Source organism: Mugil cephalus, chromosome 14 (assembly GCF_022458985.1).
Source record: "Mugil cephalus isolate CIBA_MC_2020 chromosome 14, CIBA_Mcephalus_1.1, whole genome shotgun sequence".
NCBI classification, from domain to species: domain Eukaryota; kingdom Metazoa; phylum Chordata; class Actinopteri; order Mugiliformes; family Mugilidae; genus Mugil; species Mugil cephalus.
In genome coordinates this window covers 20,635,218-20,662,212 of record NC_061783.1, presented here as the reverse complement: position 1 = coordinate 20,662,212, position 26,995 = coordinate 20,635,218, and the positions used below count along the sequence as shown (strand labels likewise).

Genomic DNA, 26,995 nt, shown 5'->3' with positions numbered 1-26,995 from the left:
TGTCGATTTAAAAGACACATTTTCCTAATTCAGATTATCTTCACAGATCCCGGAGTCTGAAACCCCCCCAGAGAGAGAGCACTAAGGCGAGAGGTGTAAAGGGAAGATATAAAACTCCCTTTTAACAGGAAAGAACCTTCAGCGGAGGCAACAACACGCAACTATAAATATTCATGAATTTTTGCTAACGCGTTATGTCGGTATCATTCCACTGTTAACTACTACAGCTATTACTCATACTTTCAGCTGCCCGGCTTCAGCGCAGCTACAACTTCTGCAAACACCACTAGTGCTACGACAGTCCCGACCACACCCTTTACTACCGATGTGATTCACTCTGTCTCTGAGTGTGCTGTGTATTTATAGGGTTGACTTCTAAACAGTTTCACCCCCACCCCCCACCCCTCCGTTAAACTCCTCCCCCCCCCCCCTGACTGCAGTATAGGACCGACTGCGAGCTGCAGCAACGAAATCTCCAGTTTCCATTAATAATTTCATAATAAAGTATTCAAACGCTCTCTATATATAGCCGACCGCTCGCCAGCTACGGCTCATCTAAAATGGAGATCCGGACACCTGCCTGAGCGTTACGCTGCTGCTGCTGCTGCTGTGCTGCAGGCTGTGGTGTGTGTGTCGAGAACGAGCTCCTTTAAGTGCTGAGTCTCATGTCACATGCCTATTATCACGGCAACGGGACCTTTGCACTCGTTATGAGTTACTGGCAGTTTACGCTGTTGTTTGCATGAGGAACTTCAGCTGAGGAAGTGAAGCCGATTCGAATGTTATTATAGACAGATAGATAGATAGATAGATAGATAGATAGATAGATAGATAGATAGATAGATAGATAGATAGATAGATGTGCAAAATGTGCAGGCGTCCTCCTGAAACGGCGCCATCTTGCTCAAATAACAAATACACACCTCGCTTGCCACTTCATTAGGTACACTAGTCAAAACAAATGTGTTGTAATATATGATAGTTCTGCACTAAATCCCAGGTTCCTGAAAAATTGATTTTATTTTGTTGAACTGCATCATGTTTCTATTATTTTGACAGCCTCATGTTTTTTTTTTGTTTGTTTTTTTTTTGCAGAAACAGTCTAATGTAGTTGACTGCATCCTCCAAAATGATGAGCCAGTAGATACGCCACATTTTCTGACGCAGTTTCACCGTAAACTGAACATTATAAACAGTCATGAAGGAGGACTGTTGTGTACCTAATGCTGTGTGTATATAACAAAGATGGCCTCCAATATTTTGCTTCATTTTCATGCAGCGTTTTCTAAATGAAAAATGAAACCTGATTGATGACGTATAATCATATATATTATCTATTGGTGCAGTTGACTGATTGTATATCAATGCATTTTGTATATTAAATCCATTCATTATATATATGTATATATATGCAATGAGTCATAAGGTGATAAGGGGGTAGGAGTTAAAAAGTTCCTTCTTCCTACTCCTTTTCAAACTGATCTTTCTATATTCTTTACTTTTAGTTTTTGTTTTTGTTCAAAATAAATAAATAAACTAAGATGTTGTACATCAACCAACAGTAGATTGTTAAGTGTTATGTGTTCACTCTGAACCATGACAAGTGGTTTGAAGAACTATTAAACTGTATAGAGACATGTGTTCCTATTATTTTGACATTTAAATTAGGGCTAAATAACAGAAACACTGCAACAGGCTTAACCCTTCGGTGACTTGTCGTTCAGATGGTGGATTAGCTGAAAACACTGATAACCACAGCAGAGTTTTAGATAAGTGCACAACATGAACCATCCCAATACGGATCGTTTTTATGACTTGAATATTTCCATTCATCCGTTTTCGTCTGCAAATCCAAGGTCGGGTCGTGTCTTGGTTATCAGGGGATGAATGTGACGTCCCAGACGTCCCACTCCCTAGTTCCTCATAAGTAATCCCAAGCTGGCGAATTCTGTGTTTATCTTGGGTAAATCCCCAAGAGGAGACTTCACTCAACTTGTGAGGAACAGCTTGGTGTTTTAACATATATCAGCCTGACCAGTTTATCATTGTGACTCAGCTGTTTGCTAGCGTAGCTGGACGTCAGACGTCCTTGTTTTCACGGTGTTTCCAGCATTTTTGCCACGAGTCTGCAGCTTTTCAGCCGACTCAGCGCGTTGAACTGGAGGTGGGATCCCAGTTAATAGTAACTATTCCTGTTTCCCCTTTGAACACAAACTACTTACTGGTATAAAAAGTCACTTCCTTTAACGCACGGGTTCAGATTGCATGTACTAGCTGGATGCTGGCGGTGCAACTTTTTAGCCCAGACACAGACGACACGAGGTGACGTCACAGTCTGCTTTTGTTGGTCTAGAGTGTCTGTAGCTTAATTTAAACCGTTGCCGACCCGAATACCGCCTGGAGCCAAAATGTCAGACGCAGAAACGGTTGTAAACATTTCAAATATTCTTTAAATACGCCACCTTGAACTGGTTTCAGGACCAAATCAAGGCCCAGAATTCAACTATCAACAGTTTAAATGAGCAGCACATAATGTCAATACTGAGTTAACCTTGTAACGTATTATTGTAACAGCGCGACAATGCGTGAGAGGCAGAATGTGAGCCAGTGGAAGTGCAAAGTCAACACTCTTCAACGCTTCCACCCACAGTTTGTGGTCGAGCCTCGGCTAACTGCTGTACACTCGGCCTACGCCGAGTATCTAAATCACTCAAATGAAACCAATGAAATCTATTTATCGAACAACAACGAGCCAAACTGATGTTTGACAGAAACCAGAAAAGTTGTTTATCTCCACCATCTTGAAACCATAAACGCTCACGAATGCTGCTGGCAACAGTCCCAACATGTGCTTGATCTATTCTTGTTTCATTTGCTAAAAACTATAGCGTTCAATTTATTAAGGAAACTGCTGAGAGTTTTTTTTTTTTGTTTTTTTCAAAAATGCCGCTGGAGGCCTGAGGACGAAGGGATGGCTCATCCAATGCCAGCCTCCAAGGTTGCTAAACAAACTGACTGGAGACACTTCAAACTCCTTGAAGGAGCTGCCGACACCGTGAAGTGGCGAAGGCATAAATATTCTAGCGAAGCGGGGAGAGCGGCGAGTTGTGAAAAATATCTGAGGCAGAAAGCGCTGCTCAGATATCCATCCGTCTCTATTGGTTTACTTCAAGAGGTCGCGGTGATGACTAGTGAGAGGAAGCAGGCTGAACAGCTGTCTTCCAGCTTTAAGGCGAGAAACTTGTGCAGCTATGCACCTGCCTCACGACTGCACTTCACAGCCGATACGAAGAAACACCACAGAGCAACCTCCGAGCTCGTCTAAGGTCTCGTTCTTTCTTCACCAAAAGGCTGCAGACGAACTCAAGCAATAATGAAACTTGTGATGCTAATGCAGCTGCACTTGTGCTAGGCTATATTTAGGAGAATGGAGAACAGAGGGAGGGTGGGGGGGGTGGGGGGGGGGGGGGGGGGGGGGTCTGCAGCGTCTCCTGCCGCCGTCTCTGGATGTTAAATATATGGTAGAAGAAACACACAACTGAAAGGAGAAACGAAAGAAAGAAAGAAAGAAAGAAAACATGTTTTTTTTTTCTATGGTTATGTTGTGTTAAAAGTGCACACGGCTAATCAGCTCAGGCCTGAACGCTTTACTGCACTAATTCTACCGGTGGAAACAGCGTATCCATGACAACGCGCCGGCAATACGATTACTCCCTTTTCTGCTGAGAGCAATGAAACACATTCACACCATACCGGACCTGTCCTTAGTGGCCCGTCTGAGATTGCTGATTGTCTGGAACGCCGAGATGAGAGTGTGTGAGTGTGTGTGTGTGTGTGTGTGTGTGTGTGTGTGTGTGTGTGTGTGTGTGTGGAGGAGGAGGAGGTGTGAATGTCCTGGTTGCTCTCTACACTCTCGGTCTTACATGTCTAGACATGTCAACAGAGTCGTGCCCTTTTTAAAGTTTCAGTGTAACGCCGCTTATCTCGGCCTCGCACACACATGCGTACATGCGAAAGTGTGGACATCCCCCCCCCCCACCCTTCCCCTGCACACACACACACACACACACACACATTCGCACACTCGCACACATACAGGCGCTCTCAATAACTCTGACACTACGCACACTGAGTCACAGATTACACACAGCGAGCAGCAGGTCTGGGTGGTTGCCTGAGCGACTGGTGTATCAACGCTCCTCATATTCACACCTCCGAAAGATAAAAAAAAAAAAAAAGAAAAAAGAAAAAAGAAAAAAGTGGTTTCGCTTTAAAGTCATCCGAGCCGAGGCAGGATTTCCTCATGATGCTACATCTGGAGCTTCGTCGTGTTTCCCGAATGCACATTTTAACTCACGCGTTATGTTTAATATCTTCCACATGACTCAAGATCTAACATCCTGTTCTATGAAACGACACGAGAGAGAGAGAGAAAAAAAAAACAGCCAGTAAATTTAGATCACTTTCAGTTTTCGGTTTTAGAAAGCGCGGCACGAAATTGACGCAAAACGAGAAAACACGCATTTTAAATGGAGGCCATCTTTGTCATTTTTTGTTATGCGCTCGCTTGTCAAAACATAAGGTACACTGCTGAGAGCAAATAACAGTCAGGAATACGCTGGACTGTTTCTACCCACTGACAAAAAATGCAAAATAATAGAAACGCAATTCAATAGTTCGACAAACCACAGCCTCAAAAATGAAAAGTTGAATCCACAGCTCTCTCTGTTATCTTAAACTAATGCTGAACACAATAACCGTCACGGAGCCAAGAGTCAGTGCAGAACTATTATATTCGAACGCATTCATTTTCTAGCGTCGTACCCAATGAACTGGCGTACATTCAAAGTAACACTACGGCGCTTGCCTATACTGTAATGTCGCAAAGTTGGCATGGAAACAGGCGTAGAGTACACAACGAACCCAAACACCTCTATTCCTCACCGGCCAATTTTCTTACATCCCACCGCCCGACTGCTGTTGGGATGATTTTTATGAACTTCGGATGGAAAAGGACAAAATAAATTACTACGAAATTGGTGTGTCTGTGAAGATTCTCTGTCTTCAAGGTCAAGGGATATAAAAAAATAAAAAAATAAAATAAAAACAAGGCTGAAATAAAAGAAACTGGGCTGATAATATTCTGCATTATGTATTTAATGTATGTTTGGGGAAATGATGTCAACCGGTGGCTTTCTCTCAGTGGTAGTACTAAAGATATGTATGTCATAATACACATTTGTACAACATCTTCAGTGATTACTGTGCAGCAAAAAAACCTTTGAAGTACCACAGGGTAACACCACTTCCTTGCGATCTGCTACATGACAGACTCGAAGCCGCAAAAACAAAAAAATTAATAAGAAAAGTCAAACGCAGCCGCTTTCCATTCATCTTTACGCTGCAGCTCGGGTGTTTGAAGCGTTTACAAACAACACGTCCCTGCAACCTGAACAAAACCTGCACACAACACCTGAAATACCACCAACTTTTATCTGTGTTTTAGCCACTTCTTTTTTTGTTGTCAGTGTAGCAAAAAAGAAACGAGCATTTCTTTTAAGTTCAGTCTGCAGCCCAAAGCAAAAAAAGTGTAAATTTTCTCATGATAGGTCATTTGAATCGTTGCCACCTGAAACTGCGAGCAAATAATAGTATATGTGAGTCATGGTCACGGCTCTCTGATGACACCGCTGTAACCCTAGAGAGATAATGAAAGCGAGATGTACTAGGCTAGAGTGCACACGATACATACTGCACATCCCTTCCCACTTTACATTAAGGCCGAAGTGCAGCTCAGCAGACTGTGTATCTGTGGCAAACAAAGGTCAAGACTAGAGTGCCACGATGTCCCAAGCCACCGGCGGCTCTTACCGGTGCCTGGGCGTCCCATGATGATCTGCTTGCGTGGAACGGGGTGAGACGACTCAGCTGGCAGTATGAGCGGCAGCAGCGCCGTCGGCGTGGGGTGGCAGGCCACCGGCTGTGGCAGCGGCCCGCCAGAGGCATCCTGGTGTCCCTCGGGTTTCCTCTCCCGCTCCCTGCCTCCAGAACCGGAGGAGGACAGGACTGAGCCCGACGAGGTCGACATGGACCCGGGCGTAGACGGGCTGGAGAGGGAAGAGTGGCCGGCTGTGGCTGGAGTCAAGGACTGGGGAGAGATGTCAAATAATATTTATGGGACTTGCAATACTTCAATGCACTCAAGTTTTCACCAACTCAAAAAGTAAAAGTGATAGTTTGCAAACTAATTCATGCAGCACCTGATTTATCACAACATACACTACTGTATATTTTATGCAAATTGGTGTGTACATTTTTTCTAAACTTGTCAACTATTCTTATTTTTATTCTTACGTTTATGTCTTGTTAGTATTTGTTTCTCTAATCTCATGACTCCACAGACAAAGTAATTTCCCTGCAGGGATCAATAAAGTGATCTCGAAAATCTTGAACTGAACAACGACGTCTGCAAGTGCTTTCACCACAAGTCCCTCAACGAGCCTCAATCTCACGATCATCATCGACTAATCAGTCCTGGGCTGTGAGGACTTCATCACACCACTGTGCATGAAGTTAATTAGTGAATAAAAAACGACATTACGGTATTATCAACCGTTATTTTAGAGCTTATCTTATCTTTACAAACTGAGCCATTAAAACTGTGGTACCTCTCCTACTATAATTTATTTATAATATTATATATATATATATATATATATATATATATATATATATATATATCTATATATATATATATATATATATATATACACCGGTCAGGCATAACATTACGACCACTGACATGAGTAATTAAATGAAAAAACAGCACAAGGTCCCCGTCCTAAACCGATAGCACGCAAAGGCACTATTTCCAGACACCACAGGAAACGCTAATTCTTCAGATGAGTCACAATTGTCATGATGTTATGCCTATTACACACTGCGGAAAAAATTTGTACAAATGCGCCATTGCTATGAACTTACTGAACTGGAGGTGACCAGGACCAATGTGGGTGTGGGGTTGCGCAGGAGCACGGCGCCGTTGGTGGCAGCACCGTTGATGGGGACGGGAGCCTGGAGGCCCGGAGGAGCCGCGTGCTGGGGCTGGTGTTGATCCCTCGACCTGCTTCTCTCTCTCCTTCCCAGGGGGCCGTCGGAGAACTTGGCCAGCGGGACGTCCGGGTTGCGGACGATGACTGGGGAGTCCCGGAGGGGCACGATGCGGCGTGGCGAGGGTTCCTGGGGCAGCGGGGAGGGAGGAGTCGGGGACACGAGCATGGGCGGCGGCGTGGAGGCCGCGGAGGACGGCGGCCTGCTGGTAGCGCTTCGGGGACGGGGGAAAGAGAGCGAGGAGGGGGTTGTGGGTTGACTCTGCGGGGAGAGGACTCTGAAGGCGGCGGGGCTGTGAGCCTGGGTCGGGTCTCCCACCATCCCACCCCCTACTCCCACTAGTTGCTGCTGCTCAGGTTTGGTCTGGTAGTCCTGGATCGAAGGCAGTGGGGGAGGCGGGTGGGAGTCGAGCTTCCTCTTGCTGGGGCTCATCGGGACAGTAAAAGTGAGGTTGGTCTGAAACGTAGGCACGATCCCTGACAGGTGGCGCTCTCTCTCAGCACCGGGCGTACCCATCTTAGTACCACTAAGGTGACGATGGCGGCGCGAGGAAGTCGCGGTGATGGGGCTGAAGTTGGCGGGGCGGAAGCCGAAGAGAGGCGACGGGGAGGGCGACGGGGTGGGGGAGAAGGGTGACTGATTGGAGATGGGGGAGAACGAGGGCGTCCCAGAGCGGGAGCCGCCCAGAGAGACCAGCATGGTCGCCGCCTCGCACTCGTCAAAGTCAAATCGAGAGAGGTCCTGGGGCAGCAGCGAAGGGAGGACCAGGCGGGGGCGGGAGTCTCCTCCGCGGCTGCTGGCTTCGCTGCTTTCCCGCGACGTCTCGTCCCAGTCGAACTCCGAGCTGGCTCGACCCCCGCCCAGCCGGAGGTCGGACGGCGTCAGGGTCCCCGTGCTGCTGGCTCCGCCCCGTTCCCGGCCGCCGCCGCTGGCTTCCATCTCCTTGGTCCTCATTGAGAGGTGCCTGGAGCAGTATCCTCGTCGCTGGGACTCCTTGGAGCAGCCCTCCCTGGAGCACAGCCTCCTCCACTGCTTCCCGTTGAACTTCTTGCGGATTCCCGTCGGCGTGCACACCACGTCTCCCTTCTTGTACTTCTGCTGGGCGGCCGTCAGCGGAGTGCGGGAGCGCGACGAGGAGGAGGAGGTCGAACCCGAGCCGGATCCACCGCCACCACCACCGCCACCACCTGCTCCGCCGCTGCCAGAACCTCCCCCTGAGGCCTTCTCTAGTCTGGATGAGGATGTAGTGGAGGAGGAGATGGGAGGCAGGGGAGGGAGCTGGGGGGTGGTAATGACAGCACCAACTGCTGCAGCTGCTGCAGATGCTGGGTCAAGGCCTAACAGGACAGGTGAAGGAGGGGCGTGGGCGTTCATGGGCATGTGGGCGGGGGAAATCCCGATGCCCCGCACCACGGACAGGTGGGGATTGAGGTAGCCAGGCGGGGGCTTGGAGACAATGTGGCGGTGTTGGGACATTGTCATCGGTTTGGCCCCGGGTATGATTGGCCCCATTGGAACCATGTTGAAGTGGGACACCTCCATGTCTTCTTCAGGGGTGAGTGGCATGTACGTGTGGTGTTGCTGCTGTTGTTGCTGCTGCTGCTGCTGTTTTACGCTGTTGTCCCTTTCGCGCTCTCTTTCCTGTTTCCTCTGGAGGTCCCTCTCCCTCTCCAGGTCTTTCTCAATTTCCCACTCTCGGCTGGGGGCCAGGTGCGGGACGAACGGTTGAGTTACGGGGGAGGGAATGTTGTGGCCCGAAGTGGAGGAAACGGGGACAATTCCTGAGTAGGGCATCCCTCTCCCCAACATAGACCCTATGCCAGTGTTCATTTGCCGGTTCAGGAGACACACCTCCTGCTCCACCTCCATCTGTTCCCTTTCCTCCTGCTCTCGGTCCTTGTCTCGGTCCCCTTCGTCCCCCTCGCGTCCTCCGCCAGATGGTAAATCCAGGTCCCACGGTGGCACCAGAAGCCGGAGTGTTTGTCGGGAAACCCACACCGCCTGGGGGGGACCTCTGCTCTCTCCTTCCTCGTCGACAGAATGAGATCTTTCCTCGGAGAGCTGGACTCGGTAGCAGTTGGCCACCGCAGGGTGTGTGTCTACCCGGGTCACCACACCTTCTCGGTACCACTGCCACTGGCCCTCCTGGCCATCTTCATTGCCAAACGGCACACAGACACGAGTGCCAGTGGGTATCTGATGAACACCAGGTGGGGGGGCATCTAGGATAATGTCCACCACCCCTGGAGGGCTGTCGTGTCGATACGGATAGCGACACAGTGTCTTCTCCCCGTTCAGCTGTACCTCCAGGCTTCCGTATTCGCCGCTGACCTTACGGACGACGCCGGCCCGGAACACCAAGTTTGAACTCCACCCGTCGTCCCTCTTGTCGACTCCTCCGTCCTCGTGGCTTCTTCTCCTGAGCTGGCGGGCGAGGATGCGTTGATTCTTCAATCCTTTGGCCAGGGCGTCGGACAGTGCATCGGGGAGGCTGCGTGGATGTGAGGACATCTGCGTGATGGGATGCGTGTCGCCAACGACCTCCAGGTCGGCGGAGTGTTCGCTGGCGGTGTCTGTTGAGGAACAGCGTGGCAGGGGGCTGGGCGACACTCTCTCTGCATCCATCGCCCCATCACCACCTCCACCTCCTCCTCCTCCTCCTCCAGGTCCTTCCCTCTCCACTCCAAGCAACAAGGTAGGGGGTCCCGGAGAGTCCCGAGGCCCCTCTTTGCCGGTCGTCCTTCTGTGGAAGTCCTCCATCAGAACCCTGCTCTGGTTGTTGCCGTCAGAGTGCGAGGCGCCGACGTCGACTCCCGGACCCGTTGAACCCTGGTTGGGGACACTACTGCACAGAGTAAGAGGAGGAGGCGTGCAGGATGCGGGGTTGCCATGGTTACCAGCAGTAGTAGACGAGCAGTGTTCGGAGGTGTACTTCTTCTTGGGAACGCGGGCCTTGAAGGTGGCGGTCTTTCGGCTGGAGGCGGGGTTGGGGCTGTTGTTGGCGCTCGGCGTGCTGCTGTTGCTACAACTGCTCCCGCCGCTGTCACAGTGGCTGCCGTAGCCCGCCGCCGACCTCCCCGGCCTGTCGTCGGAGGAGGACGTCGACAGCTTCCCGGGATCCATCACGAGCGACACCGTCGTCTCCGACGACAGCCCTTCTCGGTGCGGCCCCTCGCCCTCGGACGGCTCCCTCTCCCTCATCATCAGATCCACCTGAGACGAGTCCGAGTGCGAGTTGGAGGAAAAAGAAGAGGGAGTTCGGCTTTGAGGGGATCTGCTTCTGTCTTGGTTCTCGTCAGAGTCTCTCTTCTCTCCTCCTTCCGGGGCATCGCCCGCTCCGCGACGCTTCCCCCCTTTGGCCCGGGTGGAGGGAGGGGAGCGCCGGCCCTGCTTTTTTAACGGCTTCATCTTTTCATCTAGTTTGCCCTTTTCTCCAAACAACTCTTTTTATTTATTTATCCCAGAGATTCTCCTTGGCGTTCCTCCTCTCTTGCTCTCTTTCCTCACTTTTTTTTTTTTTTTTTGGTTTCTTCTCCTTCCTCCTCTCTCTCTATTTCTCTCCTCTGCCGGGACCTCTTTCTCTCATCCTGTCTTGTCTTTGTTGCGCGACTTCGGCACTTGCCCACCTTATTCCATAGACTCTGAAAGAAGAAAAAGGGGGGGGAGTGTGGGTTACTCATGTGGCAAACACATTCAGACATAATAACTGCAAGCATGACTTTTACAAACATATATAACCATTAATTTCCAAAAAAACGATTCCCTGCTAAATGATGCACCATTTTGTAAGAGTAGTAATGAATATGACTCATACACAAATTCATTACACATTAATCCATTACATAACAGGTCCTACTCACATTACACAAGGCCTGCATGCATACCAGGTACATATTGAAAACAGTAGGCCATATTGTAGGGTAAACACAATGTAGGCTTACAACACGGCATGGAAACACTGAGGAGTACTTAGCAATTTGCCCAGACAAGCCTCTCTGCATGCACTCCTCTCACAAACACCACTATACTTCTTGGCCGGGGCAGTAGAGGCGGGGGAATTCCTTCTTCGCTCACATACTGAAACCCTCCCTTTCGCTCTCTCTTTCTCTCTGTGGCGACCTTTATCTATGTATTTCAAAGCAGAGTCAATCCGCCCCTACAAACTCCATTTCCTGTGGAAGACCATTACCTAACTTCCCGTTACTTTATTCCTCTCTCTCTCTCTCTCTCTCTCTCTATTTGCTACTATCACGCTTTCATTTGCATCCCCTGCCTGCGTCCTCTTCCTCAGATATCGATTTTTATTTATTTGTCCTTCTTTCCTTTTTTCTCCGTGTCTCACTCCTTCGCCTTCCACTTAGTCTCTGTCCTCAATTTTGTGCTGCAGTCATCCAGAAAAGCAGCGGAGTTGTTCAGAAATAATTGTTATTCCACACCAGAGTCATTCACTAGCGCTCTTAGCCACGCCAGAGTCATTCAGAATATCTCCTATTCCACACTGTTCTCATTCACGCTCCTGCCTCCGTTTGGAAAGTAAAAAACGTAATGATCCTGATGACCTGTTGAAGGGCGAGGGGGGGTAACTGTTGTCATTTAACTGGTTTGTTTGCCGTCTCGTCTCAGGTCACAGCCCGCTTCATTTCTTCAAACTTCGAGTCTCAACAAAAGACAACATGTGTATAAGAGCGGGAATGAAAAACGGCAATTTTTTCACTGTGATACCGACTGTCAGGATGCTCAGCCTTGACATCTATCAACCACCACCAGGCACGTCTACTTGTCAGCTCGGCTGCCTGTTAACTTACATGTCTGCCTGTCTGTCCCTGTTTCTACATCCGTCCTCCCACCAGCCTCTCTCCGTCTCTGTTCCCTTTTGCTGCCTTCCTGTTTGTCTGTGAAGGCTCGCATTCATTCAGGTCCCTTTTAATATCTGCCACATCATATCGGCTGGAGAGAAATCCATTTTCAGAGATGAGTGCCGCCTGTCTCAAGGCCACACACACACACACACACACACACACACACACACACAGACACGGCAAACATCTATGTGATGACAGTTGATAGTGCACACACAGGCACCCACACACAGAGAGCCTCAGAGCTCACAGCCGTCACTGTGCTCTATGTAAATCCCTGTTTAGGACGGCCATCATAAAATAATTTGGCAGCAGGCCTTACTTGGTCACGATAGAGGTATGCTACATGTGTTTACTCAGTAGTGCACTGTGTACAACAGCTGGTGTCAGAGTCATGGGCCTTATGATAACAGCTTAAAGGCAAACTGACGCAATGCACACTACACTATGTGAAATATGGAGCTCGTACGGGAGCTGAAGTAGGCCCGTGACGCTTACGTTTCGTGTTCGCCAATCGGTCGAATACATTATCTTCCTATTTTTCGTGCGGCATTTATAATGTGTCGCATATGATTAGAAAATACAACCTTCCTCAGTGCGACGAGTATAAATTTAATCAACTTATTATAACACACACACACACACACACACACACACTTCATTAGGTACACCAGCGAAAAACATGTGAATTACAGCTTGGTATTTGGCGTTTGTTTAAAATAAAGCCCGTTGAGTCAGCTGTGTTTTCATTTTGGAGGCTGTGGTTTGTCGTACTGTCGTATTGTGCCTGTAGCCACGCATGTTCCTATTATTCTAACCTTTCAGAATAATGGAAACACTTTTTTTTTTTTTTTTTTTTTTAGTCAGTCAACTCCAAAAATGATGATACGTTTCAAGATTAAGCTGAAGATCGGAAGAAAATTCAGTGCAGGGCTGTGACATGAGAACTCGTGTACCTAAGGAACTGACGACGTGAGTATATGCACACAAAACTGCAGGCGAAGCAGGATTTTCTTGCCCCTTAACTGCACTATAACAGTCCCCCGAAAAAGATTGTGTAAACTTAACAAAACCTTTAAATCTTTAAAAAGTATTTAAACATTTCAGACCTGCACGCAGCTGAGTGACATTCAAAACTTATCAGCAGAGCCCACATTTAAAAGTTAATGACATGATTACTACACAGCTGAATAAAAAAAAAAAAAACGGGGCAAAGGTAAAAGTAAATATATATCAAAAGTGTTTGTGGACAAAAAAAGGCCCAAAGCAAGAAAAATACAAACACACAGGCTTTGGGTGTGTTGTCACTTCTGGTTACCTGGCTGGGTAGTACCGTGTCAAGCCCTCGTAGTACAACGATTACTACCAGTTTTTTTTACTACACAACACTGCAGGCCGTGGCAAGAAGCGACCAGGCCTCGACTACACACACACAAGGCCTCTTTGGAAATCCTCTACTCACTGTCACCGGTTAAAATAACCGGTTTAACGAGCATATTGACCTCTTAAAGCCACCTTACGCGACTCGTATCCCCCCCGTGGGACATGTCCCAAACAGATGGGGACAAAGTGAGCTGCTTTTGAAGGCCCTGATCCGAAAGTGACAGCCGTGTGAAAATACAGCTAAAGCAGTCTTTGTATTAACAGCAACTTTGTATTGACCCTCCTCCGTTGTGCGCACTCTTGCAGCCGTGTTGTAATAATAATAAAAAATTAAAAGAAACAAAGTGTCAATACGTTGCAACAAACTAGTCCAAGGCCGCACATTAAACCCCCCCAAAAAAACAGCCACGTTGATTCATGAAAAGAAAAAAAAAAGAGGAAGACGAGGAGGAATGACAAGCGAGGACTTTTCATAAGAGATGCGTAAGTGTCGCTGCTGAGAAGTCTGTAAATGGCGTTGAATTTATTTCTAGTGGAAAAGTTTCAAGCTCACTATGTCTAGCCGCACCGCTCCCTTTTTTTTTTTTTTTTTTTTTTTTTTTCTTGTAATACCCCGACACACATTCCGCCCTGAGCTCCTCTTCACAGGCCACACACACAAACACACACACACACATATATATATATAGGAAACTGTGACAGCTCAGTGGCTCTGCTAACACTGCTTTTATTACGGGCCACAGTAAACACGAACAACGTTAGCAAGCAAGCAAGCACAACAAGCCCCACCGCAGTGCTGCAGGATTTGAAGATTTGTAGGCAGCTCGTACTCACCGGAGCTAATGTAGTAACTCCCCCCCTCCCCGGGCGTGTTTCTCTGCTGACTCGGGCCTGGTGACACAGGGCAGGGTGGCCAGTCGTCCTTAGCCCGCCGGTTAGCTCATGTTTCTCCGGCGAAGCAACTTAAAAAAGGAGGAAAAAACTACTGCCCCGTACATTCTACACTACAGTCGCAAAATGGTGAATGAAGCCCCCGAAGCCTTGACAACCAGGCCGGGCGGCCAATCAGGGCGCAGGAACGCGTACAGTAGCCAATGGGACGCCGCGTAAAAGGGGCGGGGGCGGGGCGACGTGTCAAAGCGGATTTGATTGACGGGTCAAAGCGGCCAATCGGGGTGTGGGAAAACAGAGAACAGCTGTTAGGGAGAGCCAGGCTGCTGCGGTCAATGTGGGTATGTCTGCGACTTTCTAGAGGCACATCTCCACCTTTGTTTCCTCCTCTGTTCACCCCGTCTTATTTTTAACACCACAACACGAGCTCTCTGTTAAATTTTGGTTATTTTAGTGGACTTTAAAGCCGCGGTTTATTTAATATTTTGACTATTCGTGGCTATTTATGCGCATGAATTAACTCCCCCGACTCCACCGTGAGCCACAGGTGGAGTGTAGTTTCAACAGGAGCCCCGGAGAACACCAACTCCCAAATTCTCATGCTTTCCTCTCGCTCCATCCTCCTCACTTCCCAGCTAATCAGATTCGCCCTACACAGCTACACAGCGCCACCGTCTCCTTTGTCCCGCCCCCGCCCCCCGCGGCCAATCAGGACGCGCGCAGGACGCCATACGTCACCGGAGCGGCGCGTGATTGGCGGAGAGCCGCGGGGTCTGCAGGCCAATGACCGAGTGCTGCGGTGAGGTCATTATGCTTGTTGCCATCAGCTTGGCCAAACAGGAAGAGTGAAACCCCAGTGAGTGAGTTGTGAGTCCAGCCGTGGGATTGTGGTTCCTAAGACAGGGTGATCCATATACACCGTGGGCCTCCCTCCCTGCACACAGAGACACACACACACACACACACACTAACACGTTGGGAGCAGGTACAGGCTGTAATACACCAAAGAATACAACACAAACAGGCTAAATAAAGTCTGCATGGGTGCACACGCAAAAAAAAAAAAAAAAAGTGGCATCCCGTTGTGATTTCGCTGGTGTGTGTGGATCTCCGTGTGTGAAGCAGTGCGACACGCTGTTCCTATAGCTCGCAGGCACAGATGGCGAGTTTTGGTCAATGATGATACAGAGCTGCAGCGTCGCACACAACACGCACACATACACACTTTGCACAGCTACACACAACTGGGCTTATAAGCAAAGCACGTACACACACACACACAGCAGGCGCAGTGTAGTTATAACATGCCTGGGCGTTACATAAGCTGTACGTGTCTTGGTGTACACACACACACACACACACACACACATAAAGAAACACACTGTGCTTAGCCTTAGCAAGCACGTAGCATATCAATACAGCCTCCATGCAAACAAGTTGCACATACAACATACACACGGCAGGTTTATTATTAGTTTGCACAGGAAAGACCCGTACACACGAGGTCAGCGTCATGTATTTACAGTACACACTTCATGGCAACTTGTGACTCACAAATCTGTGGAAATGCCCCCCCCCATACACACATTAGTGCAGAACGAACTAGTGGGATCTCCAGACATCTTCCACACCCTTCACAGGAGAAGCACTGCTGCAGTCTCCCTGCGACTGCTCGGTCACTGTGGACGTGAAGAGCAGCGTCCTAGTGTGCGTTCGGAAAAAATGTAGGGCGAGTACAGCGAGCACGCAACTTTTGCGGGGAGGCTGGTTTCGTAAGGCGCCGTCGGGAGACATTAGAGAGAGAGAGAGGCAGAGACTTTAGAGATTTTAGTGTCTGCAAACGCTCCAGACAGAAAGAGTGGAGTTTGTAAAGAAGGACGGGCTGTTGTTGTTGTTGCTGTTGCTGTTGGTGTTGGAGGCTACCAGGAGACAGGCGGTAAAGAGTGTTTGTGAATGAGCACCATAAATCCCGCCGGTATTAGCACCTCCGAGCACTTTCTAAGAATGAGGTGGAGAGCTGTGGATAAGCCCCCCCCACTCCCCTCCATCAATCCCAGTCGCTTTACACTAAATGCATTATGACCACTTAACCGCTAAACAGCTCCAGAGACCCTGCAGAGAACCACGTCTGACCCGACACTCCAACACACTCCCATTCAAGTGTTTCAAAAAAAGAACAAACCCGAGAGCGAGATGAGTTCGACTCTTCTCCACAGACAGTTCGAAGTTGAGTAGATGAACAGTTGATTTAAGAGCCCGGCACCTGAAATCCACAGTGTAGAGTCACTCAGAGATAATGTATATTTGCAACTATCTATGGAAACTTTAAATAACTAATATCAGCTGAGAGCACTGGATGATGAACAAAAAAAAAAAAAGTGTTAAAGTAGGAAGTTTAAATCTAGATAATAACATAATGACCACATTTTGAGAGGTGAGGCCTCCATGGATCAGACCTGTTTGTCCATCACATTGGAACGGGATTTGGAGAATTTCCAGGCCAAAGTCAAAACCTTGAACTAGTCATTTCGTTGAAAGAGCCAAGTTCAAATCATCACATTGCCTCAAGCAGCTTGATTTCTTCACCACTGTGCCTCCTGTTGCCATGTGGTCCTCAGGTAAGCGATGCCTCCAGCCAGCTACGCACACGATTCAACATATCACAAACCTTCCTACACTGCTCCAAGGTCCAGTTCAGGAGCTTTAATCAGTGGACACCCTGACTAGTCTGCAGCTACACAAAATATACAAAACAAACCCTGATCCTCTGTGTGCTCTGACTCCTTTCTATCAGAACCAGCATTAAGTCACGATAACAAGATAATTTGTACTGTTCACGCATGTCAGTGGTCATAATGTTAGGGCTGATTGGTGCAGTTTAAGTTAAGGTTAAGGCGGAGTTAATTTTAATTAGGATGCACACCCCATTTCATACATGGATCATACATAGTGGTGTGAAAAAGTGCTTGGCCTCCTTCCTGATTACTTATTTTTTGCATGTTTAACTAACTTAAATGTTTCAGATAATCAAACAAATTTAAATATAAGACAAAAAAGACACAAGTAAACACAAAATGCAAGGTTGGTCTTTTTTTTTATTACTATAGAGGGGAAAATCCAAACCTACATGACCCTGTGTGACAAGGTGCTATTAACTGTGGTTTATCACACCTGAGTTCAAATTCTCTAGTCACACCCAGGCCTGATCAGAATATCAAACCTAGTTCAAAGTCCTGCCACGAGTCTGAAGAAGAATCAAAATACTCAAAGGTCATCATGCAGAGATCCAACAAAATCCAAGAACAAATGAGAAAGAAAGTAATTGAGATCTATCACTCTGGAGAAGGTTCTAAAGCCATTTCTGAAGCTTTGGAACAACAGTGAGAGACATTATCCACAGGTGGAGAAAACATGGAACAGTGGTGAACCTTCCCAGGAGCAAAATCACCACCAGAGCTCAGCGACAACTCATCCACGAGGTCACAAAAGACCCCACAACAACATCCAAAGAACTGCAGGCCTCACTGGCCTCAGTTAAGGTCAGAGTTCATGACTCCACCATAAAAAAGAGAGACTGGGCTAAAATGACCCAAATCATTGCTGAGCTAAAAGAACATAAAGGCTCGTCTCAGTTTGGCCAGAAAACATTTCCCCAAGACTTTTGGGAAGATTCTATGTGGACTGACGAGACAAAAGTTTTTGGAAGATGTGTATCTGATTACATCTGGTGTAAATGTAACACCACACTTCAGAAAAAGAACTTCATACTTAGAGTAAAATCTGGTGGTGGTAGTGTTGTGATGGTCTGGGGCTGTTTTGCTGCTTCAGGACCTGGAGGACTTGCTGTGATGAATGGAACCATGAATTCTCCTCAAGTTGAAGAGAACTTGGGTTCTGCAGAAGGACAATGATCCAAAACACACCAGCAAGTCCATCTCTGAATGGATGAAGAAAAACTAAATGAAAACTTTGGAGTGGCCACAGTCCTGACCTGAATCATATTGAGATGGTGTGGAAAAACCTTAAAAAGGTGGTTATGCTGAACTCTCCAAAGATAAAAACCTTCATTTAAAGTCCATTGAAAGTTTAAATGAAGGTGTTTGTGTTTACTTGTGTTGGCTTTGACTTATATTTAAATTTGTTTGACGATCTGAAACATTTAAGTGTGAACATGCAAAAAATAAAAATAAGAAATAAGAAATCAGCGAAGGGGCCAACACTTTTTCACACCACTGTAAATGAGTAACTTCAACTGTTAAAGAGCAAAACAGCTTCAGCTAGAAATACTCTAGTAGAGTGTGAGTTCTTATCTGCTCTGCAGTTTCCAAGTTCAACAAATAACGTTAAAATTCACACATGTGAAGCTGTGAAAATATAAATGTGCCGCATTATGGGTAAACTCGTGTTCGTAAGAGACTTGTCAATTTTCGATCGTGCGGAGTTAAACACATCCAACGCAGTGGTTTCAACATAACTTGTTGTATGATACACGACTCTAAGTTCAGTATTTTTAAGCTCACTCCCATTATTTAACTGGTCACTAATTAAAAAGAACACAGCACAATCTAATAACAACATCTTTTAAACTTTAAGTACAGTCCAGCACATAATAACAACAGTTTTCCTAATTTAAATGACCTCAAATAAGAAACATGTAACTTCGCAATGGCTTAATTTTGTCACACTTCCAATACAATCATTCATCCTCAGAAATAAACTTGTGTTTACCTCCGAATGTAGTGAATCGCGTTTGCAAATACACAGCTGAACTCACAGATCAGTCGGAGGTGAAGGGAAATACAATAATGAGAAGAAATAAGCAAGAGTTATGAGGTTTATTGGCGTCTGTATTATCTGCAGCAGCTCAGTAGATGGCGCTGTCTCCTCTGTTTGAATTATAATAATTTATTAATATATTATTTATTAATATATTGTATTTGACGCTTTGTCTTTGTAATCTTTGTAAAGATTGAAAACTAATCTTTTTAAGTTAAATAACTAAATAATTGTCTAAACTGTGTCCATTTCATTAATATTGTTATTAATGTTACTTATTAAATGATTTTTTTCATAAAAAGAAAAAGAGAATAACAATAATAATTAATTATAAATAATTCCAGACACCTTTTCTGATACAAACTGTTAAATTGTGATGTTTTGGGTCGAGCTGGTAGCTGTTTTAAATCATTTTAACCAGGAATTGACTGGTCCCTGCCTTTCAAAAGCTGGATATCAATGGTAAAAACAAGCAAAAATGTCTGCATTAAATATTGGAAATGCATGCATGAAGCTGTAAACAAGAACTACATTTATATTCACATATTTTACATTTGAGGCAAACGTACACCTATTGCTTTCCATTGTATTTTTTATTTCAGTACATAATGTGCTGTGACATTTGTGATTTCCGACTCGTTCAACCTCGACTCATTTCCTAAATCCTGAAACACCTGCTTCTCTTGAATCTAGTCGTCAATCTGCCACAGAGAAACATCGGGGGTGAGAACAAACTGACCCGGCCGCTGATCTGAGCAGCAGCTAGCGGACGTTCCCTTCTCGCGACTCTCACGGATAATGACTCCTCATTACCGAGGACGCTGCTCAATGAGCCACGAGGACAATCTGCCTCCAGAAATACACTCAAAGACCTGCTGCTGCTGCTGGTGCTGCTCAGGTACGCAACTGTCCGCAAGTAATCCTCTGCACATGGAGACCGACTGAGTGAGTCAACTAGACTTCACTGAGTTTAGCTTTAATGCATTTCTCAATTTTCTCTTTATCTGCATTATCTTTGAACAGGAAGTTGTTTTTTTTTAGTATAAAATCATGTCCTCATGTGTGTACACAGGGATTATTTCACTCAATATTATAATAAAATCACTGATACGTAACAAAATATATCAGTTTTCATGTCTGAACTTTGCTGTGCAACAGCAAAATTGCAACTAATGAAGTCCCAGTGTCTTCAATCGAGTACTTAGTGAAGTTATAAATAAAAACTGTGTCATATTAAACTAGAAAAGTTCATAAGCATAAATAAACAAGTGTCTACTGTAAAATCTGATGAGGTTTTGTACCTTGTCCACTTTTATTACGTCATCAGCTGTAGAATGAATCCTCTGAAATTACCGACTGTCATGTTTTTACACTAATTAGTATTTAATTAAGAAGATAAAAGTTTAAATGGAGAACAATACGCTGCCACAAACCTAAAACTTAAAGTCCCCGTATGAGGATGCAGGGTCTCAGGAGGTTAAACTGAAATACTTTGTGGTTTATTTTGGCCCCCCTTCCCTTTGAAGGTAAATACATAACACATAAAATAATAAACAGGATATTAATGGCACATATCTCACCAGATTTTAAACGTTGAAGGGTCCAGAGGTTTCACTGTGACCCACTGGTGAAAGTGAGGCCGGGGTCCCAGCAGGGGTCCAGCTACAGCGCATGATAATTAGCCTTCTGTTGTGATCTGGTTTCTGTCTCGGCCTCTCTGGACCGTGACCTCTGACCTCGGTCTTCAGCCAGACAACAACCCCTCTCCCCTGGAGGCCAAACAGCCTGTCAGTCAGCTGCACTTTAACCTCACGCCCTGTCCCCCTGCAGAGACCAACGAACGCTTCAGATACATCACGGGCGGAGGACGACGAGAACTGTGGGTGGGAGAGAGATGGAAACGAATGACAAACAGATCCATTGACAGGATTTTGAAAATGTGGAAACAGAAATGTCAAAGAAAATATTTTAACACTTCCATTTAAAATTATGAAGTAATATTTAGTCTTTCAACACAATATTGCAGAATATGTTTTCCTTTCTTTATGAATAGTTTGTGATACTTCCCCTTTGGGTATAAGGCAATAACGATTGAAAATGAGGGAAATAACTTGCTTAACTTTTACCACAAATGACAAAATGTGTCCAGCAGCATATATGACTCAGTAATGAACACAGGTTATCTAATTTGTTATAAATATTTAAGTGAAAAAAAAAATATAAGCATCCTTTTAGCGTTCATTGCAACTTAGCTTTAAGTTGTACGCTAACTTCCGGTACTCTTGGCTGGTTGCCAGGCAACCACCAGGCCGTCTTTTCAATATTTATTTTTTACAGCGATGAAAAAATAAAAAATAAACATTAATATATCCATAATAAATTTATATAATTTATAATATGAACACTAGTTGCTTTACTTTGTTTCTCGTTATTTATTTATTTTTTATTTATTTCTTTTTTTAACTTATCGCTTCACGGGTAGCTAACAAGCCTAAAACTAATTAATTTCCCTTAATATTATTACTTAGCTTCATTAAACCAACATGACCATACTTTGACTTCTCTGGAAAGTTGCTGTATTTAACATTTCCATACCAATGTCTGGGAGGCAGATGGAAAAAAAAGAAGAATCGGAATTTATGTAAATGTAAAAGATCAAACTGAAATGTTAAATGTTAAACGTTAAAATTTTCACTCAGTTACCTCCACAGTGGGACTTTCCCTCATTAGTAGTGAGTTTCCCGACAGACCAGACCAGTCTAGACTGAAATGTGGGTTTATATGTTCAATTATAACCTGACCAGCAGGTGGAGCCAGAGCTCTATTAAGAGGTTAGGACATAAATAAAATTACAAATAATCAAACATTACCCTACTTCTATCTTTTTCCAATCAGTCAGATTTCATGGTGATCTGCACATTTATCCATAAAGAATGTAACAGGGAATTCTGGAGCTATTTAGGTAGTCAACAAACAAATATAAAGTACCTGAGACATAAACTTGGGATCTTTGTTTTTTGTTTTTTTTTAGTTTTGATCATTTTTTGGAGGTTTAAATCAAAACATTAAACCACTTATGTTCCATGATTGTCAGGGGAAATGAGCAATGTGTTTATAACACCTCAAATAACCCAGAAATATGACCAGGCATGAGCAACCAGAAATATGTTTACAGAAATAACAATTTTAAGAGTGTATGACAATAGATGATCCTGATTGACTGGCAAGTGTGAAGGGCAATAAAGCAATAAAATGGTTTATGAAATTTAGATGCCTGTAGAAGCCATTTAGTTTAAGATGTAATGTGAAATTTGCTTTATCATTTGAAATTCAATCTACTCGTGATGACGGAGTTTCCAAGCGGGAAAAACAGAACCGCCGCGTATTTTCAGCGAGTCAGTCTGTGAATCAGTTAGCGAGCACGAATAAATTGAACGGATCATGACTTTAATGAACTGACTCTAATAATTCAGTCAAACAGTCAAAACAAAAGTGGTTCCCATCACAGTGAACCCTTCCGGGTTGAGGCAGGTCACATGACCACGTGTTTACCTTTAACGACGTTGCATAGCAACAAGGATGACTGGCTCCGCCCACACAACATAACTGACAGAAACAAGATCAAAGCAAAGGTGAAAAAAAGCCACTCAGGACGTCATGTGACGACTTCATATTCTCAACCCTTTAAAACAGACTGAAGAGGCCACATTGACCAACACTAACCAGTGAAAGTTGTGACAGACAAGCAGTTTGTTTCAATTCATATCTAAGTAAGATTTTAAAGATAAAACCATAAAGACATTTTTCTGCCATTGTTAAAACACTGACCCTAAGAAGGACAAATGGAGAAGGAAATCAAAATCCTCAAGGAGCAGTTGAAGTGGTGTCAAGAAACATCTGTCGTACACCAGAAAACATGGACAGAAACTATTACCGAGCTAACGTCAGAAATAGAAGATCTTAAGCTCAAAAATGCCAGACTCAAGGAGCAGGTTGAAGAAGGCAAAAAAAGGGAGAAGGATCTAACTAACACCTCCCAAACAAGAGAGAAGGAGTTTAAGAACACCCTCAAGACTTTAGCGTTGGAGAGCCAGGTCAAAGAAGACACCATCGCCGTTAATCTGGAATCACAGTTACAAGAACGTAAGAGATATCACAAAGAAACTGTGACGGAGCTGGAACAGCAGCTTCAATTAGCCAGAGCAGAGGCTAAAACGTACCAACAGGAATGCGCTCGGCTGGAGGAAAATTCATCGAAGTTACTGAAACAACAGCAAGACAAGGCACAAAATGACATGGCTGAAATGAAAAGCCAACACGAAAAAGAGGTGGAAAACCTTAGAAAGGAGCTTCGTCAAGCTCAGGTTAATTACAAATTTGATGTGGTGCTTTTAGAGGCACATATAAAATCAAAGGAAGCCATCGTCGAGCAGCAAAGCAGCGCAGGGCCTTTTACTGCTGAGGACCGACGTAAGTGTCGGTATCTGGAAAGGCAGGTAAAAGAGCTGGAACAGGACTTAACAGTTCAGAAGAAGGCGCTCTTGAGTACGACTCAGGAAGTGAAGAAGTCTAAGCTCCACATAGCAAACCTGAACGATGAGATTAAAGCCAACGCTTCTGAGATCCTTCTGTTAACAAAACAATGGCGAGAAGTGCAGGCTCAGTTTGTAAAAGAAAAGAACAAAAGCGCTTCCTTGGACTGTCAAGTTAAAGAGCTGAAGGCAAAAGTCGCGAAACTAGAAGAGGAGCAGCAGAAAAAAGAAGACAGAGAAAAAAATAGTTCAGACGAGCTCTTGATGCTCCAGAAAACACACAAGGAACAAACTAAGAAGCTCGATCGTCTGAGTCTTGCACTGAAGTCCAAGGAGCCAGAGGTCACCAAGCTGAAGGAGAAGATCAGCCACATGGAAACGTATCAGCTGCGTTTCAAGGAAAAGCTGCAGGACTGTGTGGATCTAGTTAATTATCCAAACAAACTGAAAAAGTCAGTCCTCGGTCTGAGAGATATATATCTCACGGATGACATTAAAAAGAACATGCATGCCGCACAATTTGGGCGGGAATTTAAGATGAACGATCTCGCCAAACAGGTGGAACGTTACGAAAACGTCACCAAGGCTCAGCGAAGTCAGATCCAACACCTGGAGGCACAAATAGAGTGTATGAAAACCAATCACACGACAGAGATGAGCAGTTTCATTGAGATACTCAACGAAGAGCGGAGGACGAGTCACGAGTTAACGAAAAAAGTGAAAACTCAGAGCTTACTGCTTAAAAGGGCAACAAAGTCAGAAGGTACCAGAGGGTACCAGAAGGTACCAGAAGGTACCAGAAGGTACCAGGAGGTAGGTTCCTGGTTCAATAAGAAAGTCCTGGAGGTCGTCCCAGCTCCAGCAGATACTGTAGAAGAGGGACCATGACGACTCAGTGTGGATGACCAGCTTTGCCAGCAGAAACGATGTTGAGTGTGCCTTTAAATTAAAGACTCATTTACATAAAGCCACGTGTGGATGATGATTTGCCATCAGTTGAAGATTAAACTCGAGATCGAGACAGCCACCAATGTTAAAAAGACCACACACACAGACAACACAGGATAAACGTAAGCAGCGCCAACGACAGCATCTCAGTAATTACTGGTTGCTGTGGGTTTACCCCGAGCACTTCGGTTTCTTCCCACACACCAAATGACATAACTCACTTGCCACTTGATTAGGTACACTTGTGAGAAGGCGAGCCCACCGATCAAAACAGTGGTGGAAGCGTCCTTTGTGTTTTAACTGAATCAGAATTACTTTCCGTTGCAGCAGCTCCTACTCAAAGTGTAAACCAGTGCAATAAGAATATGCAGAATAAGTAGGCTATTAGAATGTGTGGTTAGCGCTGATGCCTCCAAGCGAGAAGGTCCAGGTTTGAGTCCAGCTCGGGCCTTTCTGGGTGGAGCTTTCATGTTCTCCCTGTATCCGCGTGGGTTCCTTCCGGGTACTCCGGTTCCCTCCCACCCCCAAACACATGCTTGTTAGGCTGATTGGTGACCCTAAATTGACCCGAGGTGTGCGTGTGAATGGTTGTTTGTCTACCTGTTAGCCCTACGATACGCTGGCGACCTGTCCAGGGTGTAGCCCGCCTCTCGCCCGATGAACAGCTGGGATAGGCTCCAGTAACCTCAACAACCCTAGTGCAGGATTACACATGATGAGCCTGGAGTCCAGCAAATATATAACATATTATGTTCAAGTATATGACAGTATGCACAGAAGGACTGTATCCAACCAGTCAGACAATGTTACATCAGAATGTGTCTGTTTTTTCAACTAGTGTACCTAATGTACTGGCAGGGGAGTGTAGTTTGTTGATTTCATTAAAAATAAATAAAATAAATAAAAACACAGGAATAAAATTGTACTTGTGAGTGTGTTCTAATTTACATAAATAATAAACATGGTGGATTATCTGACTTCATATTTATCATCCAAAGGAAGTCATTGCACATTTGTGATTTCCTTTGGAAGACAATAAAGTGCATCAATAAATAGCACTGTTATATTATTGTTTGCCTCCAGGGAGTTTCGCGATTGTCGCCGTTGGTCCTCGCAGGCCACCGTTTTCAGGGATTAGCTGCTGAAAATCATGTACGTACCGTTTTGTTGCTTAATTGGAGCAGAAATTGGAGCATGCAGCAAGTGGTCGACTAGCTGCTAGCTTACGAGAACTGTGGGTGAGAAAATATTTTAAATTATCCAGTAATATTTAGTTTTTTAACACAATATGAAAGAATATCTTCTCCTTTCTTTATGAACAGTTAGTAATACTTCCCCTTTGAATATAAGGCTATAAAGATTGAAAATGAGGGAAATAACTTGTTTAACTTTGCCCACAAATGACAAAATGTGTCCAGCAGCACTTATGACCTAGTAATGAACGCAGTTTATTTATTTTGTTATAAATATTTAAGTGAAAAAAATAAATAATAATAATAAATTAGCGTTCATAGCAACGTAGCTTTAAGTTGTACGCTAACTTCCGGTACTCTTTGCTGGTTGCCAGGCAACCACCCGGGCGTCTTTTCAACATTTATTTTCATACCGATAAAATAAAGAACATTAATATATTCATAATACATTTATATAAATTATAATATGAATACTAGTTGTTTTAGTTTTTTTTTTCTCTTTTTAATGTAAATTTAAAAGTTCAAACTGAAATGTTAAAGACTCTTTTTTTTTTTCATTTTCGCTCAGTTACCTCCACTTTGGGACTTTCCCTCATTAGTAGTGAGTTTCCCGACAGACTAGACCAGTCTAGACCGAAACGTGTGTTTACATTTTATGTAAACAATGTTAAGTTATACCCGGACCAGCAGGGGGAGCCAGAGCTCTATTATGAGGTTCTGACATAAACAGAAAGAGGCAGATTTTAGTCACTTTAAAATAATAAAATGATTAAAATAGCCAAACATTACTGTCCTTTTATCTTTGGGGACAATTAGACGCCATTCAATTCATATCATATGTTATTATTTTTTAACATTTTCTTTACAGTAAATGTTATAGATAACAAGAATATGTACTTAGAAATGATATAAAGCCACTTAAATATATGTGTTTCCAATTTAAGTTCAATCAGCGAGATTTTATGATGATCTGCACATTTATCCATAATCATATAACAGGTATAATGAGGCTTTTCAGGGAGTCAACAAACAAATATAAAGTACCTGACACATAAACTTCGGATGTTTTTTCTTTTTCTTTTTAACTTCGATAATTTTGTGGAGGTTTAAATTGTTGGAATCCAGTTGATACCAAGGATAAAAAGTGTTAGAAAAAGTTATGGTAGTTCATAAGGTTACATATTTCTTTTAAAGACGTTTATATTTGAACTTGAAGATTTAAAAGTCTGTCTGAGGGACTGTAGAGGTATTTGGGCAGATTGTAGTTTTATAGCATTTTCAAGATTCAAGATTTAAGAAAACT

General features: G+C 44.7%; 2 protein-coding genes across 3 annotated transcripts in view; one reads left to right on the top strand and one right to left on the bottom strand.

Annotated features, from left to right (window-relative positions):
- cica (capicua transcriptional repressor a) overlaps window positions 1-14,384 on the bottom strand; it is a 38,739-nt gene extending 24,355 nt beyond the window's left edge. For both annotated transcript variants that reach the window (XM_047606043.1, XM_047606044.1), the window contains exons 1-3: window positions 14,187-14,384; window positions 6,985-10,751; window positions 5,872-6,148 (exon numbers count right to left, since the gene is read on the bottom strand). In XM_047606043.1, coding sequence (XP_047461999.1) covers window positions 5,872-6,148; window positions 6,985-10,518 — 3,811 coding nt within the window. In that variant the 5' untranslated portion in view covers window positions 10,519-10,751; window positions 14,187-14,384. The remainder of the gene's footprint in view (window positions 1-5,871; window positions 6,149-6,984; window positions 10,752-14,186) is intronic.
- Window positions 14,385-22,645: 8,261 nt separating this feature from the next.
- On the top strand, window positions 22,646-24,852 carry LOC125020244 (golgin subfamily A member 4-like). The gene has a single exon (XM_047605582.1). The coding sequence runs from the start codon at window positions 22,862-22,864 to the stop codon at window positions 24,437-24,439; it is 1,578 nt and encodes a 525-aa protein (XP_047461538.1). The 5' UTR covers window positions 22,646-22,861; the 3' UTR covers window positions 24,440-24,852.
- The last annotated feature ends 2,143 nt before the right edge of the window (window positions 24,853-26,995 follow it).

What these genes read in the sequence shown, in the direction of transcription:
- LOC125020244 (XM_047605582.1), top strand. Translation starts at nt 22,862, where the DNA reads ATGGAGAAGGAAATCAAAATCCTCAAGGAGCAGTTGAAGTGGTGTCAA.